The 15264-nt window shown below is 48.8% G+C and overlaps 5 protein-coding genes across 5 annotated transcripts; 1 reads left to right on the forward strand and 4 right to left on the reverse strand.

Annotated features, from left to right (window-relative positions):
* Positions 1-1394: 1394 nt before the first annotated feature.
* On the forward strand, positions 1395-2097 carry VTN31DRAFT_3518 (uncharacterized protein; the record flags this gene model as incomplete). The annotated part of the gene is made up of 2 exons (XM_069403806.1): positions 1395-2022; positions 2069-2097. 2 exons carry the CDS (start codon positions 1395-1397, stop codon positions 2095-2097), a joined length of 657 nt encoding a protein of 218 aa, XP_069260843.1.
* Positions 2098-6292: 4195 nt separating this feature from the next.
* Positions 6293-7651, reverse strand: VTN31DRAFT_3519 (uncharacterized protein; the record flags this gene model as incomplete). Its single annotated transcript, XM_069403807.1, has 1 exon — positions 6293-7651. The coding sequence occupies one exon, from the start codon at positions 7649-7651 to the stop codon at positions 6293-6295; it is 1359 nt and encodes a 452-aa protein (XP_069260844.1).
* A 400-nt stretch (positions 7652-8051) lies between these two features.
* On the reverse strand, positions 8052-8365 carry VTN31DRAFT_3520 (uncharacterized protein; the record flags this gene model as incomplete). The annotated part of the gene is made up of 2 exons (XM_069403809.1): positions 8052-8275; positions 8326-8365. The coding sequence occupies 2 exons, from the start codon at positions 8363-8365 to the stop codon at positions 8052-8054; spliced, it is 264 nt and encodes an 87-aa protein (XP_069260845.1).
* Positions 8366-9643: 1278 nt separating this feature from the next.
* On the reverse strand, positions 9644-10462 carry VTN31DRAFT_3521 (uncharacterized protein; the record flags this gene model as incomplete). The annotated part of the gene is made up of 1 exon (XM_069403810.1): positions 9644-10462. The coding sequence occupies one exon, from the start codon at positions 10460-10462 to the stop codon at positions 9644-9646; it is 819 nt and encodes a 272-aa protein (XP_069260846.1).
* A 1328-nt stretch (positions 10463-11790) lies between these two features.
* VTN31DRAFT_3522 (uncharacterized protein) lies at positions 11791-13389 on the reverse strand (the record flags this gene model as incomplete). Its single annotated transcript, XM_069403811.1, has 1 exon — positions 11791-13389. The coding sequence occupies one exon, from the start codon at positions 13387-13389 to the stop codon at positions 11791-11793; it is 1599 nt and encodes a 532-aa protein (XP_069260847.1).
* Between the last annotated feature and the right edge of the window lie 1875 nt (positions 13390-15264).

Here is a 15264-nt window from a genome sequence, read left to right on the forward strand (position 1 = left end):
GGGGGGTACGGAGTATTACCGTACAGTACGAATAATACATAGGGAGGGCATGTGAGAAGGTAAGTATTTGTACGAAATCCACAACAACAAGGTAACAGAAGACGGTAACGACGTGTAATCTTCTCGACAAACACGAATGGTATCTGATTGCAGGTGGCTTGCAGGGTGTATGTGTCATTGACCTCCATAACGAAAAAAAAACTAGCACACAGGAAGATTTTGTGTGTCCTTTTAAGCGAATATCACATGACCGGTGCCATGTATCCAACCCGTAATGCTCGTAAAACACCGTCTGTAACACCCGTAAATTCCAACAGTATTTTACTCGTACTCGTAGTTCTCTGCCACTTACACTGTGTAACTAGCCGCATTCGGAATGTTAGATGCTTATGTAATACTACTCGTATGTAACTACTCCACTCGATGACGCCATGCTTACCGCATCGAGCATAGCGTCATTCGGTTACAAGAAACAGTTTTCTTCGGGTTCCTTCTGTCCACGAAGATTCCTCTCCCAACTCACTCACTCACTCACTCACCCTATGTCCCTGTATGGTATGTCCAACGATTCTATGATACAGATGTCTACTACCCGTAGTTTTTAAAGCCATCTACGGCGCACTTCGGCACTGTAAGACTTTTTTGTTGCCTCGCCCTGAAGTATCATCAGTCAGGATATAAGTGTTCCCTGTTGGTCAGTTTCCCTGGCTACTACGATGAGTTTCTTGCCTGAGCGATATTGGGACAGCCGATGGGAACGCATGGGAACGCAGAAAAGCGTTAGCTCGTCGCATCGGTAAACGATTCAGTCGCGGAAATCAAGCTCGACCCAGGTCGCGGAAGGCAGGATTACCTTCCTGACGCATCTGCTGATCCAGTATTATCACGTCGTGGAACACATGCCGAAGCGCTGAACTGTCTTGTTGTTCGCCCTTCACAGGATCGTAAAGGCCGATATAACATTGCGACGCAGCAGAGCGTTGGGAAGGCTGGGGAGGTGGAAGGTGCGGGGGACGAGAAGCAGTCCTGAGAGGCGTCGGCGGTGGGTCGGTGTCGCGGAGCGCCAGTCAAAGCATCGAACAGGACCTATGAGCGCGGAGGAGCGTCCGGAGAGGAAGGGAATACCGTGGAGGGGGGCGAGTGCATTGGAGTGCGGAGAGGCTCGCAGCGTCTCAGCTTGGGGAGACTGGAGTTTCCGGACGGGAGATTGGATACCCTCCAACCGCGTCTCCACTCGCACTCAGTCAGTGTGCTCACGACCGTCTGAATATAGGACAAGCTGCGAAGCATGGTCAGAAAGATGAATCCAATAGACGGCACAAGTTACTATACCGAGGTTCGAGTCTTCAAAAGGCTTCTCCATTCTTCCCCGGACGAGAACTTCACAGTTGTGGATGAACTCGAAAGCAAGCGCATTGATAAAGCAAATCTCGATGACTGTTTCATCCGACTTTTGGAAAAGGAGGCAGAGTTGGGAGGAACGGTCGATGAAGGCTCACACTATAGCGACGATCGATGGGGAAAAGGAAAAGAAACGCCACGAGAAGAACGGCCCTAAAAACAATCAAAACCATGGCAGCCGATCGGGTACCATGCCGAAAGGCACAGCTGGCAACAATAACAACAAGAGGTATAACCGCAAACGCCGGGATAAAAACAGCGACAACGATCAGAAAGGACGCTGCTTCATTTGCGACAAAAAACACTTTGCCAAGGACTGCAAAGAACTTCAAACCTTCCGGCGATTCAAGAAAAGGATGTCGTCTGAGAAGTTGTGGAAGTTGACGGCAATTTTCTCACCTGGCTTATATTTAGTCCGACAGATCTCGGGGAAGTCTGCGGATTTGCCTCTTCCATTACCCATGGCGCAAGCATCACACTCATCGGTCCTGATTCCTCGGACGCTGACTCCTGTGTTGTTTAGGAGATGTTCCATAGCCACTGGTCCTGGATGTCCCAGTCATAAGTGCCATCTGATGGCATCGGCACTTAGTGGTTGCCGACAAGGTGACGTCGGGCATGGTAAGAGGCCAAAAGATCTGCTTCCAGCTCCAACTCAAGTACATAGGTACCTATGTACACTGTTTGGCCACGTGACCTCTGGACCCTAGTGGCCTGGCTCTATCGCATAGCTTTGGCTACTCTTCCGATCCATTGTGTTGTCGGCGAATGATGCGTCACTCGCAGCACGCAGGTCGTCTCTGCCACCGAACTGGAGAGCGAAGTTTCTTGTTGTGTGTAGGTAAAGCAGTACTCGGTCAGCTGCTTTCTGATGCTCTGGTCCGGGATTTGTCATAAAACGAGCAAGTCGTGAGACTGCAAAGGCGATGTCCGGGTGTGTCATCACAGCAACATATAGAAGGGATCCAATTTTCCGCTGGGAATTTCCAATGTCTCGGATCGATACTGTTCCTTTGAATGGCATCAACTCTTCCGTCGACATGGGTGTTTGTGCCTTCATCTTGGTCTCGGCAAGTTTGATAATCTTAATGTATGGCGACTATGACAACCAGATTTTCCCTTTTCCGGTGTCGCGTGCAACCTGTATTCCTAGAAACCATTGAATTTTGTTGCCGCCAGTGAGCTGATATCTAGCCTGTAATTGAATTATTGTCCTCAGTGCCTCTTCTTTCTTTGACGGCCGAAAGGTTAGAACAATATCGTCGACATAAAAGAATATAACAATGCTGTTCTGGATAAAGATGCATGGTTCCTGCGGGATTGGTGTAAACCCTAGCTCCTTCAGAGCGTTGCTTAGAGTTCGTGGCCATAAAAGCGGTCATCTGCGTAAACCGTACAAGGCCTTTCTGAGTCTGTAAGTCGTACCACTTTTCTGATTTCCATGTGGCATCCGCATGTAGACCGTCTCGTCGAGGTCGGCATTCACAAACGCATTTACCGCATCAAATTGAAGAAGGTCGAGATTGAATCGAGCAGCAATAACCATCATTGTCCGGAAAGATCGACCAGCAAGGGTGGCAGCATATGTGCTCTCGTCGAGGTTCTTTCGCTGTTGATTTCCTAGCGCGACTAGCCTTGCCTTCACTTTGATGAGATATCCATGTTTGTCAAACTTGTATGCATGAGTAGACCCAACCGCAATCAAGGATCTGGTATCCCTGAACACTGGGATCGTTGATCGACACCTCTATCCACGAACCCTTCTCTGCGTGGCTTTCAAGGTGCTCGATCTCTGCCTTGCGGTAGTCTTCCCCATATGGGTGATCTTCAAAATCTTTGCGTCTCTTTGGAGGCTTTGGAAGGTCTCGTCTATGTATCCTTTCTCCCTTCCTGCGCTTTCGCTCCAACGCATCTATAGTGTCAACTTGCCCTGCCCAGAGGAGCTGTCTGCACAGAAAACCCTGGCGTTGAAAGATGTGTGTGACACACTATCCCTTAGACCAAAGGTAAGCTGCTCAGCTCCAGGCAATCCTCCCGACGGTGGGCACCGTCCGGTCGGTACGAAGATCCAGCCATCATGGTAACAATCAAGGCAGCTGGAAGCGAGGTAGGCGGCGTGGGAACTCCAACCTCGAAATTTCTAGTGTTTCCCTCCGGATTCGTATGGTTGTTACCCACAGGCGTCTCCTCCGTTGTACTATGTGCAGGACTTGGAAGTTGCTGGGCGTCCCCGGCAGAGCTCCCTGGAACATGCCCGGTATCGTTCAAGTCCCGGGGAGAGGTTGTGCCTGCAGTACACACGGAAGTTGAAGTCTCGTTTGCACCATTCAAGTGCTCTTCTCGAGTACAGTCTCGAACTAGCTCAGCTGACGAGTACAATGTACCGTCTTCATCAAGTATGTCATCATGTCCCGTGTTCTCAACCGCAGGACTCACCTGTACCAATGTACTTTCCGGTATTGACAACTCGTTGAGGAACTTGCGTAGTTGTTCACGCTCAAGTTCGTTCAAGTCATTTCTTGGCTTGTTTGGTTTATCATGGTATATTTGTTGTTCATCAAATATGACGTCTCGAGTGATGACCACTTTCTTGAGAATAGGGTTCCAGATACGATAAGTACTGGATGAGGCATGTCCCACGAGGTAACCTATCCATGCTCTCGGGGCGAACCGCTTCTTCCGATTCTTCTTTCTCATTGCATCCGTGGTCATAGCGTATGCTTTGCATCCGAAAACTCGCAAGTTGGAGAGATTTGGCTTTCGACTTCGTGCGGGCGACGAGTGAAAGACTTCGAATGGTGTCCTCTAATTCAGTCTCCAACGTGGTGTGCAGTTCAGTAAGTAGACTGCGGCGCTGCAAATTTCTCGCCACAATGACTTAGGCAAGTTCGAGCTTTCTCGTATCGCAATGATCTTGCCCTTTACCACACCACACCCCCCGAGCGTTCGGCCACTCCATCCAAGTCTTGTGTGTCGGCGGGCGAAGGCTCCCATATGAAATGTTGGCTTCGGAGGTACATTCCCACTTGAGGATTTGTCGTGTTGATCTCGTTATCACATTCAATCACTTTCACTCTGATGTGATATTGTCTTTCGAGGTATCCGAGTAATGAGTTAAATGCCGTGATCAACGACTTTTTAGTCCGGTCTTGGAGGTGATAGTGCCACATATACCCGGAAACTCGGTCAGTGACAAGCATCGAACACTTATAGTCGCCTGGATCTCTTTCAAAGTCATGAAAATCTACCGCAAGCTTTTCCCCAGGCCGATAATCACTCGAATCTCGAGGAGCACGTTTCTTTTGACGTTTCATTTTCCTTGGCGCAGGCTTCGCACTCGTTCGTTTTGATTTCAGGGTATCTGACTTTGACACCTTCGGTATTAATGATTCCACGGGAGTCGTCAGCTATTGACCTCGAGTTGGGCTATTTGGATCAATAAGGTGCCAAACATCCTTCGCTTTTGCTTCAGCGATAAAGCGTTCGTTGCAGGCCTTCCAGTTCTTGGGGCTGTGCGTTTCACGGTTGTGTCGGTCATTTTGGTTGAGGTTGTCGTTGATGTCGGATTGTGGTAGTGCGTTCAAGCGTCCGTGAGATAAAGATCCGATCGAGGTTAAAACTGGGGGGGCGGAGTTGACGATGACAATGCTCACTATTTGTGCAATTCGAACCCGATGCTCAAGAGGCGTTCAGAGCAAACCCGGGCTCATAACTGTCAGAATTGCAGAGTTGTGAGCCTGTATGGTATTGTACAGTACAACGACAGAACAGCTTCTTTGTGTGCAGTGTATCAAGAATCTGAGACAAGGATGCTTATTGTTGTGTGTGTAAACTACATCTCGTCCACAGGGATGAGATTTATCATACTCGTACAACCCACAAATTCATAACCCCCTACCAGTAAAGTACCATTCCGGCGTGCATTTCAGCACCCCAATTCAACAAGAACCAAGGCTCAGAGCAGGTCACGTGCGTGTAACAATACAGGTATCGTATACGTACTGGACCATATCCCCCAACAACTGACAAGTGTACTCCGTACACTATGCACAGAGTGAACAGCCAGAAGGCCAGATGCCATCGAGTCCTGGATTGACGTCAGAGATTCGATAATTTCCAATTGAAGAGATCCAACTGAGATCCCGAAAGGGAGACACGAGAGCTTCGACACGCGATAGTACCTATAGCAGATGGTGGGTATCTACCTACTAGTACGTAGGAGGTTGTGCTGGATCAGGTTTACGAGTATGTAGTAATGCCACAGCATACTCGCAGTGGACTGGTCCGCGGCTCTGGTTTTTGTGCTTCTCCCAGGCCTGTTTCCCTGGCGTAGACCGCAGATGCTTCTCAGCCCTGACGCCGTTTTCCAAGACTCTGCACGCGCTAGGTTCCCATGCTTCACAAGTTGGGAGTCTGAGGTTTGCGTCGGGATCTGCTAGAAACCTATATCGAGGGAATTTTTCATTTACTCCCTTATTGACAACGTATTGAGTGAGTGGTGTCATGCCTATGCTTGTTCTACCCCAGGGCTGTTTTCGAAGTAAATCGTTGCTGAAAGGAGGAAGTTTACTTTCCCGGGTTCATGCAGGTTCGGTTGCCTCGCGGTCTGTCGATAAACGATGAGTACAGTACTGGCAAAGATCTTACAGTTCGGGACGAAGCTGTGGTAAGGATGAAGGAGTCTTGCCTTTCTATGACTGGCTACCTACTTATCAGACCAAGGATACGAATTGGAGGAATGGAGATAAACACTCATGTACACTCCAGTCTTTTCCGTGTAAGCAAAAGATAACCACGACTGGAGCCTCGATGTTTGGGCTATATTCTGATCGGGACTGCTAATGTCAGATGGAAGATCTTCCCAGAGGGTGTGAAAGAAAAGTTGGGCTTACTAGAGATCTCGCACAATCTGGACATACGATGCGGCCAGATCATTCCATCCGATCATGCGGTAAAATGCCGCCAGGGCCTCAGCAACCTTGAGGTCATTCTTGCCATGAATGGGAAAATAAAACTTGGGCTGAGGAAAGCGAGAACCTCGTTTGAGTTCGAAGTTCCAGATCATCGGGGAGGGAATCTCCTTTTCCCCGGAGGTGATGCCGTCGTCAAACCCGCCAGAGTACCCAGAGTCTCCCTCAGGGATCTGCAGCAACTGCCACAGCTCCTTGAGTAGTGCAAGCCCTTTGATAATGTCCGAATTGTCAAGCTGACCGTTGAGTGTCCACATCTCGGCGATTTTCCTCCAAGTCACCTCGTTGTGCACGCCGTAGAACTTGAGGCGGGACTGGGGCGCGTCCACGCAATCCCATGACAAGAATGTGTACTGATTATAACCTGAGCTTGCCTCCATGTAGTCGTTGAGCATCTTGAAAGCGTGGGCACACTGGGTATGATGGTCGATCTTGGTTACAGCATCGGTGATCAGCTTGCCGACAGGCTGCCCGGTGGCGCGATGCTTCATCCCGCAGAATACGTATCCCTTGACCGAGACGTTGGTTCCCTTGAGATCGAACCCGAAAGCAGCCTGGGAACGCACTGTTTTCTGGGTAACCTCCCCAGACTCCATCAGAGCCTGCTGCTCCTTGCTTGACAGGAAGAAGTCGTTGATGAAATGGTGGAACAGCGTGTCATCGAAGCCCGGCAGGCGCAGTTTCGTCACATTGGTCATCAGATCGGTGATTGCGATCTGATTGAAGGGATCCCGGTGAGTTCCCGACAGGAAACTGACTGGCTCGAACCCAATGCGCAGAGTCGGCTTCACGCTCGCCTGGAAGTTGATGCTGTACTCGATCGGTAGACCGCTGCGGGTGATGGTACTCCGCCATTTCTGCGGATGGGGGCCAAGAGCCGGAATCAGAAGCTTCTGCAAGAAGAGTAGGTGCTGATATTGCTCGTGAGGATCATACTGCGCGGCTTGCAGGAACCGACCGAAAAGGGGACCGCAGTCCTTCCACCACTCCTCGACATCCTCGGTGTCGAGGGGGAGATATCTCGAAACTATTGTTGCCGCAGTCGGTTCTTTCTCGATGTTGATCTTTGACCTGTTCTCGATGCTGGCTGTTTTTGTAACTTGAACACTGGTGTTATTGTCATCCTTTGCTGCGTTCACAAAGTCCGCCTGAACTGGGATGTCAGTAGCCATTTTCGGTTTTCTTCCGGTAGAATTTGCAAAATCCGTCCGATGTCTTTTGCCTCTCAATGTCCTCATGATGGTTAAGTTCTTAAAGGCGTTCAGGATCTCAGCCACCATCGTTGTACCTTGCCCTAGTCGAAACGCTCCGCAACGATTTCACTGAAAATCTCGCCTGGCGTTTCACTGTTGAGTTGAATTAGGGATCCCAAAAGTCTGCATGTGGATTGTAACATGCGTCAAACGGAGTACGAAGCTACGAGGTACGATCATCTGGTCTTCAGCTCCCTTGAGCCGCAATCCTATTTGTGGCACTAAGCCTAAAGACGTCAGAAAAAAAAGGGCTATGTAACGTGTTCACAGTCGACACTTGCTCGCAACTTTGCATCATATCCACAATGCTACAAGTCATAACAGTTGCCCCCCTTGTTTTCTTCAGTCTGATAGCTCACAAGTCACAAGTCACAACGTTGCAAAATGCTCGGCCCAAACGAAAGCCAGGATTATGCTTCTACTGTAACTATCGTATCGGCAATTCGGCACTCCGACAGTGATGTTGCTGGTGCTGGGGGAACGGAAAATATGAATTATGCAGGGGGCTTTCAGGTGACAGATGCAAAGCGCAGCTTTCGGGCCGATTTGGATGATCTGGATCTATGTTGTGCAGGCCGATCACCTCGCGCTCCACAGCCTCTGTCAAGTGGGATGACCCAGCCCGCTGCACGTCTCTGACTTCTCCGTATCCTACCTGCAAGTTAGAACGAATAATCCGTATGATTTCGAGAAACACGAACCAGCGAAGATCGGTGGGTCAATACTGTTTGTAGATCTCATGCATGACCTGTCCAATGGATCGGTGAGCGACGGTTGATGAGGTACCCAAAAGTAGTACTATTACTGTCCACAGTCCAACAACGCTGTCTATCATATCTGGTTTCTGGATGCCGATCAACAGCTAGCCACATTCTTCACCAATGCAGAATAGGGGAGGATGAAATGGTTTGTTGGTTTTTTTTTTTTTTTGTTGCCGTCTCAGAAGAAGATCGACAGTGCATCCAGCATGGGAACCTTGATCGACAGGCCTTGCATTCCAGGCCCAGCTATATGGATTTGTATTTATCCGCATAACTACGGAGTACATACCCCGTATTACTAATTTAGGTAAGTTTCAGCCTACGCAGGTACCAGGTACGGAGTAGGTACTCGTACTCCGAACAGGACGCTCATGACAATACTTACTTACTTCCGTACGGAGCGGTACTCGTACTTTTGACATTAACTACCGTACAATCGCTGCTATCGAGTGCTGCATGACGGTGCAGGCCAGAGCCTTGTGGGCTGGGAATTCAATACGACTAACCACTCGCACAAGGTCTCGGTTTAGTTTATGCAATCGTTTGAATCATCATGACCTCCGTACGATAATCAATTACCTTACGTACAGGTAGACTCTAGGTAGATACCCCGTACGGCTTACATTGTAAGATTTACCGTCAAGCAGTTTTGGATTTCGCTACATGTCCTTTCATCATTACGTGTAACATAACAGAGCTCTGTCCTCGTAATGAACTGTAACACGTCCAAACCGAAATACCGGCGCCAAACCCTTTTCTGCAACGCCGAACTCGAACCCTAACTTTAGAAATGTATTTCCTTAACAGGCAACCGCTCCTATGCGTGCACTTTTCCCAGCAAAAAAAAAAAGACAGTATAGGCATCGAAAAGTGTTGAGAAGCAGGATTTTCATCCCGTGCAAAGAGGGATGGGACCCGGAGGTGATTCCGCGATGTCTCCCTACGACAGATGTCATCTCGATGTCCGACTTTCGGACTTGTCGTTTGTCGGATCATGCTAGCAATAGAAAACATGTGCGAGGTTGGAGAATATTGAACGTAACTGAGTCCTGTTGACCAAAATTGTTGTAGTTTTTTTTTTTTTTTTTTTTTTTTTTTTTTTTTTCCCTAAAACATCTCCATAGGAGTCTCAAGTACAAACTGCCATGTAGCACCACGATCTTTCCTTTATGTACAACATTCCTAGATCCTAGTGTGTCGAAAGAAGTGCTATTCGTGGAGGACTCCAAGTCCCAAACATAGCGCAAGTAGGTACATCCTAGAGTTCTTTCGCAGAGTCGAATACTCGACACACCCCTTCTTCATCCCACATTTCGCTACCCACGCCCTTTCTAACAACGAACAGCCCATCGGGGTCCCATTTCCGCTTGATCCTCAGTAGACGTGGATAGTTATTCCCCCAAAATAGATTTCGAAAATCCCGCTCGTTAGGATCGGCCTCATTGAGGTAAACTGCCAAAGGTTTCTTCTCAATGGACAGTAGAGCCGGCATGTCGATATTGGTAAGGCGATCATGCGCTCTCGTCTGTGCGGCGAAATCCGGCAAGAATGGGCGCATGACTACCACTAGCAGAGAGGAACTCCTCCAGCCGGGATGCACAGCGCTGTCGATAGATTTTCCGTTGGATATGACGCTGCCTCCGAGGACGTTCACAGTGAACAAGTCACCGGGATGGTATTCCAGCTCCGATAGCTTGTCCGCCATTTGCGAGAGACCGGTTTCGGAGTACGTAAAGTCATGCGATAAGAGGACGTTGCCTTGGATATAGCCACCTCCGCCTAGATCAACCGCGCGAGGAATGGTGAGAAAGGAGCTGATCTTGGGAAGAGCGTCCACACTGTATATGTAATCAAGGTCGGCGGCACGAAGTTTCCCAAGAAAAGGCGCCAGTGCTTCCTCGGCCTCAGTTGGCATTTTGGTGGATTCGGGATAGAAGAACATTGTAAGATTGACAAAGTAGGCACCGTTGAGATCCGGCTCGCGGCCAACAGCATACTGACCGGAAGTATTTCCGGTGGATAGTTCACGGGTGACAGCTGCTAGATTTTTGACAATATCCCAAAACAGTTCGTCCATTCGCGGCAACTTCAGATGCAGATGCGTAATCACTGTTGGAACGTCAGGATAAACTCTTGCCGTCACACGCGTCACGACGCCGAACGTTCCGCCGCCTCCGCCGCGAAGAGCCCAAAAGAGATCCTCGTGTTGGAATTCGTTGGCAATGACAATATCACCCTGTTATCCTGAGCAGAGGCCATGAGAAGCATATTGATCACACTTACTTTCGCAGTGACCACTTCCATTTCGACCACCTGATCAGATCCTAGCCCTCTCATAGGACTTAAGGCAGTGGAAACCCCTCCTCCCTGGATATAGCCACCTGCGATGCCCACAGTTGTGCATTCTCCGCTGACAATGCTGTAGCCATGAGCAGCGCTGGCCTCGTACAGCTCACCACCCATGACACCGGCACCAAAGCTGACAACCGGACCATGATCAGCTTCTTCTGGACCACCAGCAGGCGTGAACCTATTCGAAAACTTGATATCCTTGAGACGGTTCGTCAGAATCTGGAGCGAGTCTGGAGCTCCAGAGCGACCGCTAGAATCATGCCCTGTATTTTTGATAACGAGCCGAACATTGTGCTTTCGTGCAAAATTGATCACTTCCTGGATATGCCTCGCACTTTGTACTATGACAGAATAACGTGAAATGCGGCCGTATTTACAAGAACCGATTTCATTACCGTTTGCGTTTACATAGCAGCTTTCCTGGCGTGATGGAAGATTTTCCCAATTGAAATTTTGCAGCGCACCTAGAGCAGGTCAAAGTGATGATCTTACTTGATTGTTTCGAGTTTTCAAACCTGGTTGTGCAGCACGCCAATTCGAGTCATGTTCCAGAACAGTTACCTCGTCGCATTTCTCGGGGTCGTATGTTGGGTGATAACACACATGGCCTATTGGCAGCACCTTGACCAGATTCCCATCTACTGAACGGTTGAGTGCGTTCCATAATTCTTCAGAAGGCCAGCAAGAATCTCTGGGAGTGCATCGGCATAATTGAGTGCCTATGACAAGGTGAGGAACCGAGAAGATAGCGAAGAAAAGAGGAAACCACATCGTCGAAAACAATTCTTGACTGAGGGAGCTGCTGTTTGAAATTTCAGAAAAGAATGGATTAGAAAGTAAAGATATACATAGAGCTCTCTACTCCATAACTGCCTCAGGTGTCTAGAGGGACCAGGTACAGGTACTAACCCGATTAGATAGGCAGAAGATTGTCACACAAGTCTACAACAACCAAGCGCAAGCATGCATATTAGATGTGTTTTCCCTTGCTCATCATTACAAATAACCTATCTACCAGAATCACCGTTTCCAGCTCTCTCAGAATCCGAGTCACTAATTCGGCATTGGCACAGCACGGTTAAGTAGTTCTTGACCGTCCTTGAGAGCATTTTCCCACTGCTCTTCAATGACAGCTTTCCGACCTTCATCCCTGAGGACAAGGTTCGTTTCGAAGTCTGGCACAATGGAGAAGAACGACACAGAGTTAGCGCCCTCCATCAGCCGCGGAACATCCATTTCCACTTCCTTCCCATTCACAATGGGACGGTTGATGTTGAACGCCCATAGTAACCGAGACACTGTGATATACAATGTGTCGTAGCCCAGATGCCGACCAGGGCATTCCCGCTGCCCAAATCCGAACATGATATGCGGTAGATTCGGATTCTCGATCCATCGACCTGGGCGAAATGTGAACGGATCTGGAAAGATTGTCTCATCGTGGTCCATTGCCCATTGATTGACCACGATTGTGGCGCCTTTCGGAATCCGGTACCCCTTGTAGGTGATGTCTTCTGTCGCAGCACGCGGTGCTGCCAGAGGAGAGAATGGCCGCCAGCGCACTGCCTCTTTGATGAAGGCATCGATAAAGCGCAACTCTGGCATGTGACGCCAATCAGGCAATTCATGGCATCCAACGACTCGGTCGACCTCGGCTTGAGCTTTCCTTGTCTCGTCGGGATAGAGCATGGCCGCAAGGATAATAATGCGGACAATCTGATAAGCACTGAGTGACGCCTCGTAGATTGATCCGACTGTATGTGCCAGTTCTATGATATCCATGCCCTTTGATTCCTTTCTCATGCTGTACTCTTTTATCCAATTCCAAGCAGGAAGCTCGAGGGCCGTTTGGAGTTTCTTCACATACAGCTGTGTAAGGTGTTCGTGGAGCATGTCGGCCTCCCTTTTCCACTTGGAGTTTCCGGGGAGATAGCGAAGGATGGGGAAGAATTCGGCAAGCATAGCTGTACCCTGGAAACAGGCTTCGGTCACTCTGGCAATATGACGGATAACGTTTTCCAAATCTTGGAGTTCCGGAGTCTCCCGGTCGAGGCGCTCTCCGTATGCGACGGCGAGGAAAACGCTCGCAGCAGTACGACGTAGGGACTTGGATATGTCGGTTGTGGTCAAGAGCTCGTGAAGTAACTGTCGGCTCTCAACGTCCTGAATTTCTCGGTATCGAACAGTCATGGATGGTTTCAGGACGGCGGTGCGTAGGGCTCGATGCGTTTTCCATCGTGGTCCGTAAGGCAACCCGGCTGTGCTCAAGCCCTTGGTTAGACGATTGAGTAATGCAAGTTGCGGCCGTGAACTGAAGATCGCATTGTGTTTTTCCAAAAAGTTTCGAACAATGTCGTAGGAAGTGACGATGATCATAATGTTGTTGCCATTTTTGAGGCTCATCAGCGGTCCGTACTTGCGGCTCCAATTTCTGTATGCCACCCATGGGTTGTGCTTCGGAGCCTGGTGCAAGTTCCCAATAATCGGGAGGCCGCGTGGCCCTGGTGGCAAAGGCAACTCTCCATTTCCTACGAGTTGGGTGAACACGATGCGGCACAACCAGAGCCCGCTGATGATCAGGGCCGCTGTGCATGCGATGTGCGTCGCGTCGAAACTCTCCAGATTGAACCCGAACGCTGTCAACCGTGTCATGATGTGCAAGGGATTCGTATTGTTAATTTGAAGCGACCAAGGCCCAGGAGGTTATGCAACGAGAACGTAGCTTCCGGAGAACGCGTTGATATGGTCTTGAAGGATTGATCAGGTAAGGAATATCCGAAAAGGACAAGAAAATGCAATGAAATGTCCCATTATCCGTTGTTTACTCTCTTTCTGTGGTATGTACCCAAGGTACCTAAGTGAAGTGTAAGCTGTTTCATAATTAACAGCTGGTACGGTCTGGTGACAGACAACAAACAAACCATGTAACAGCAGGTCAATATTTCAGTGGCACCACTAGCAAGGAGGCTTGAATTTGTTGACTGCACTCCCTAGGATGGTGAAGGTTGAGAGGTCTGGCCACTATGGAGCCTGAAGCTTGCCTACATCTAGTCCCTAGCCTTTGACATGATTGAGCGAGCATTGCATGCCGTTACATGATCATACCTTTATAGGTACCTATCTTCGGTTTGTGGCTACTAGGTAAACATCCTGGATACAATCGGAATGGTTTTCTGAGATCAAGTACGGACTATCACATACAGAATACGAATACAATTGCTCGCTCATACATTCAGCTTTTCGAACACTACTAGTATTTACTAATTGTGTTGGGTGACTGGGTCAGTCATCCAGGACGACAGTATCCATGCAGAATGGCAGCAGGAATCCATGAATACCCACTACCCACCCTATTTCAAGGAACCTCATCCTCCACAGGGTCCAGAACAATGTCCTCCAATACCAGTTTGTGAACATTTCCATAATAACCCAGGGTCGCAAACTTGGCTACTAGTACTCCGTATACGAATCCATAGCTGCACCGACAAACCAATCTCATCATTTCCCAAGTACCAATCAATTTCGCATCAGGCCTCCTCAAGCCTGAATCTCAAGCTGACCTTCACAGGTCCTTGTTCCATCTGGGTGTCCAGCCAGCCAGCCAGCCAAGTTTCCGATGGCTTCAACTGGCAGATCATAGTCGAGGTGCTGACAATCCCCACACGTGGTATTGGCAGAACTGTCACTTCCAGGCTTCCAGCGGGCTAGTATGTATCAGCATTGCGCCATTGCCATTCCTCAGGGTGGCTGAAAGAGCTGCCAACTGTAGATTGAATCTTCAATTTTCCGGTAAGGAGTACTCCGTACTACTCAGTACGTAAACCTCATCATTCACTGCTATCTCCCCATTTGGCATTCATCACTGCGCTGCAAGCCTGCAAGACATAGTCCCTTCCGCTCGATGCGACAAAACTTCTGTAACGGATGAGTTATGGTAAAATACGGAACGCTGTGAAAGTCGATTCGTGTCCATTGCCATAAATTACAGCACAGTACGGAATACGGTGTATCATCAGTACGAGTACGGTACTCCGCTCAGCATTTCTGTATTACTACCAAGAGGTTGACCTAACTACCTACCTACTAGGTAGGTACCTACCTAAGTACACAACCTCTAGTTGGGAGGTCCTAAAGTCTAGTAAATCTACCTGAGATGTGACAGGTGAGATTTGACGACAGAGATACTTGCAAGCCTTGCATCTATTTAGGACCAAGAGAGAAAAAAAAACTCGCAATTCAAGTTCCGTTGAGAACTGTGTCGTAACCCGAAGCTTCTGGGTTATCGTCGACCATGGTCTGAAGCTTTGAAGCTTCTGCCATTCAAAGAACTTTGTGATGGTTCTGACAGGGACAAGTTTGATTGACTACCAACTACCTAGTCAGTAGGTACTACCAGATACCTACCTAGGTTCATTGTGCATCAAAACATGTACTGCGTACACGATGTTTCATTAGGACTTATGATTATTGCTTCTGCCCGAGGTTTATACCATACTTTCGGGACTTAGGACCTGTAATGTTGCGGGT

Source organism: Thermomyces dupontii (genome assembly GCF_041956625.1).
Source record: "Thermomyces dupontii strain NRRL 2155 unplaced genomic scaffold VTN31scaffold_3, whole genome shotgun sequence".
Taxonomy (NCBI): Eukaryota; Fungi; Ascomycota; class Eurotiomycetes; order Eurotiales; family Trichocomaceae; genus Thermomyces; species Thermomyces dupontii.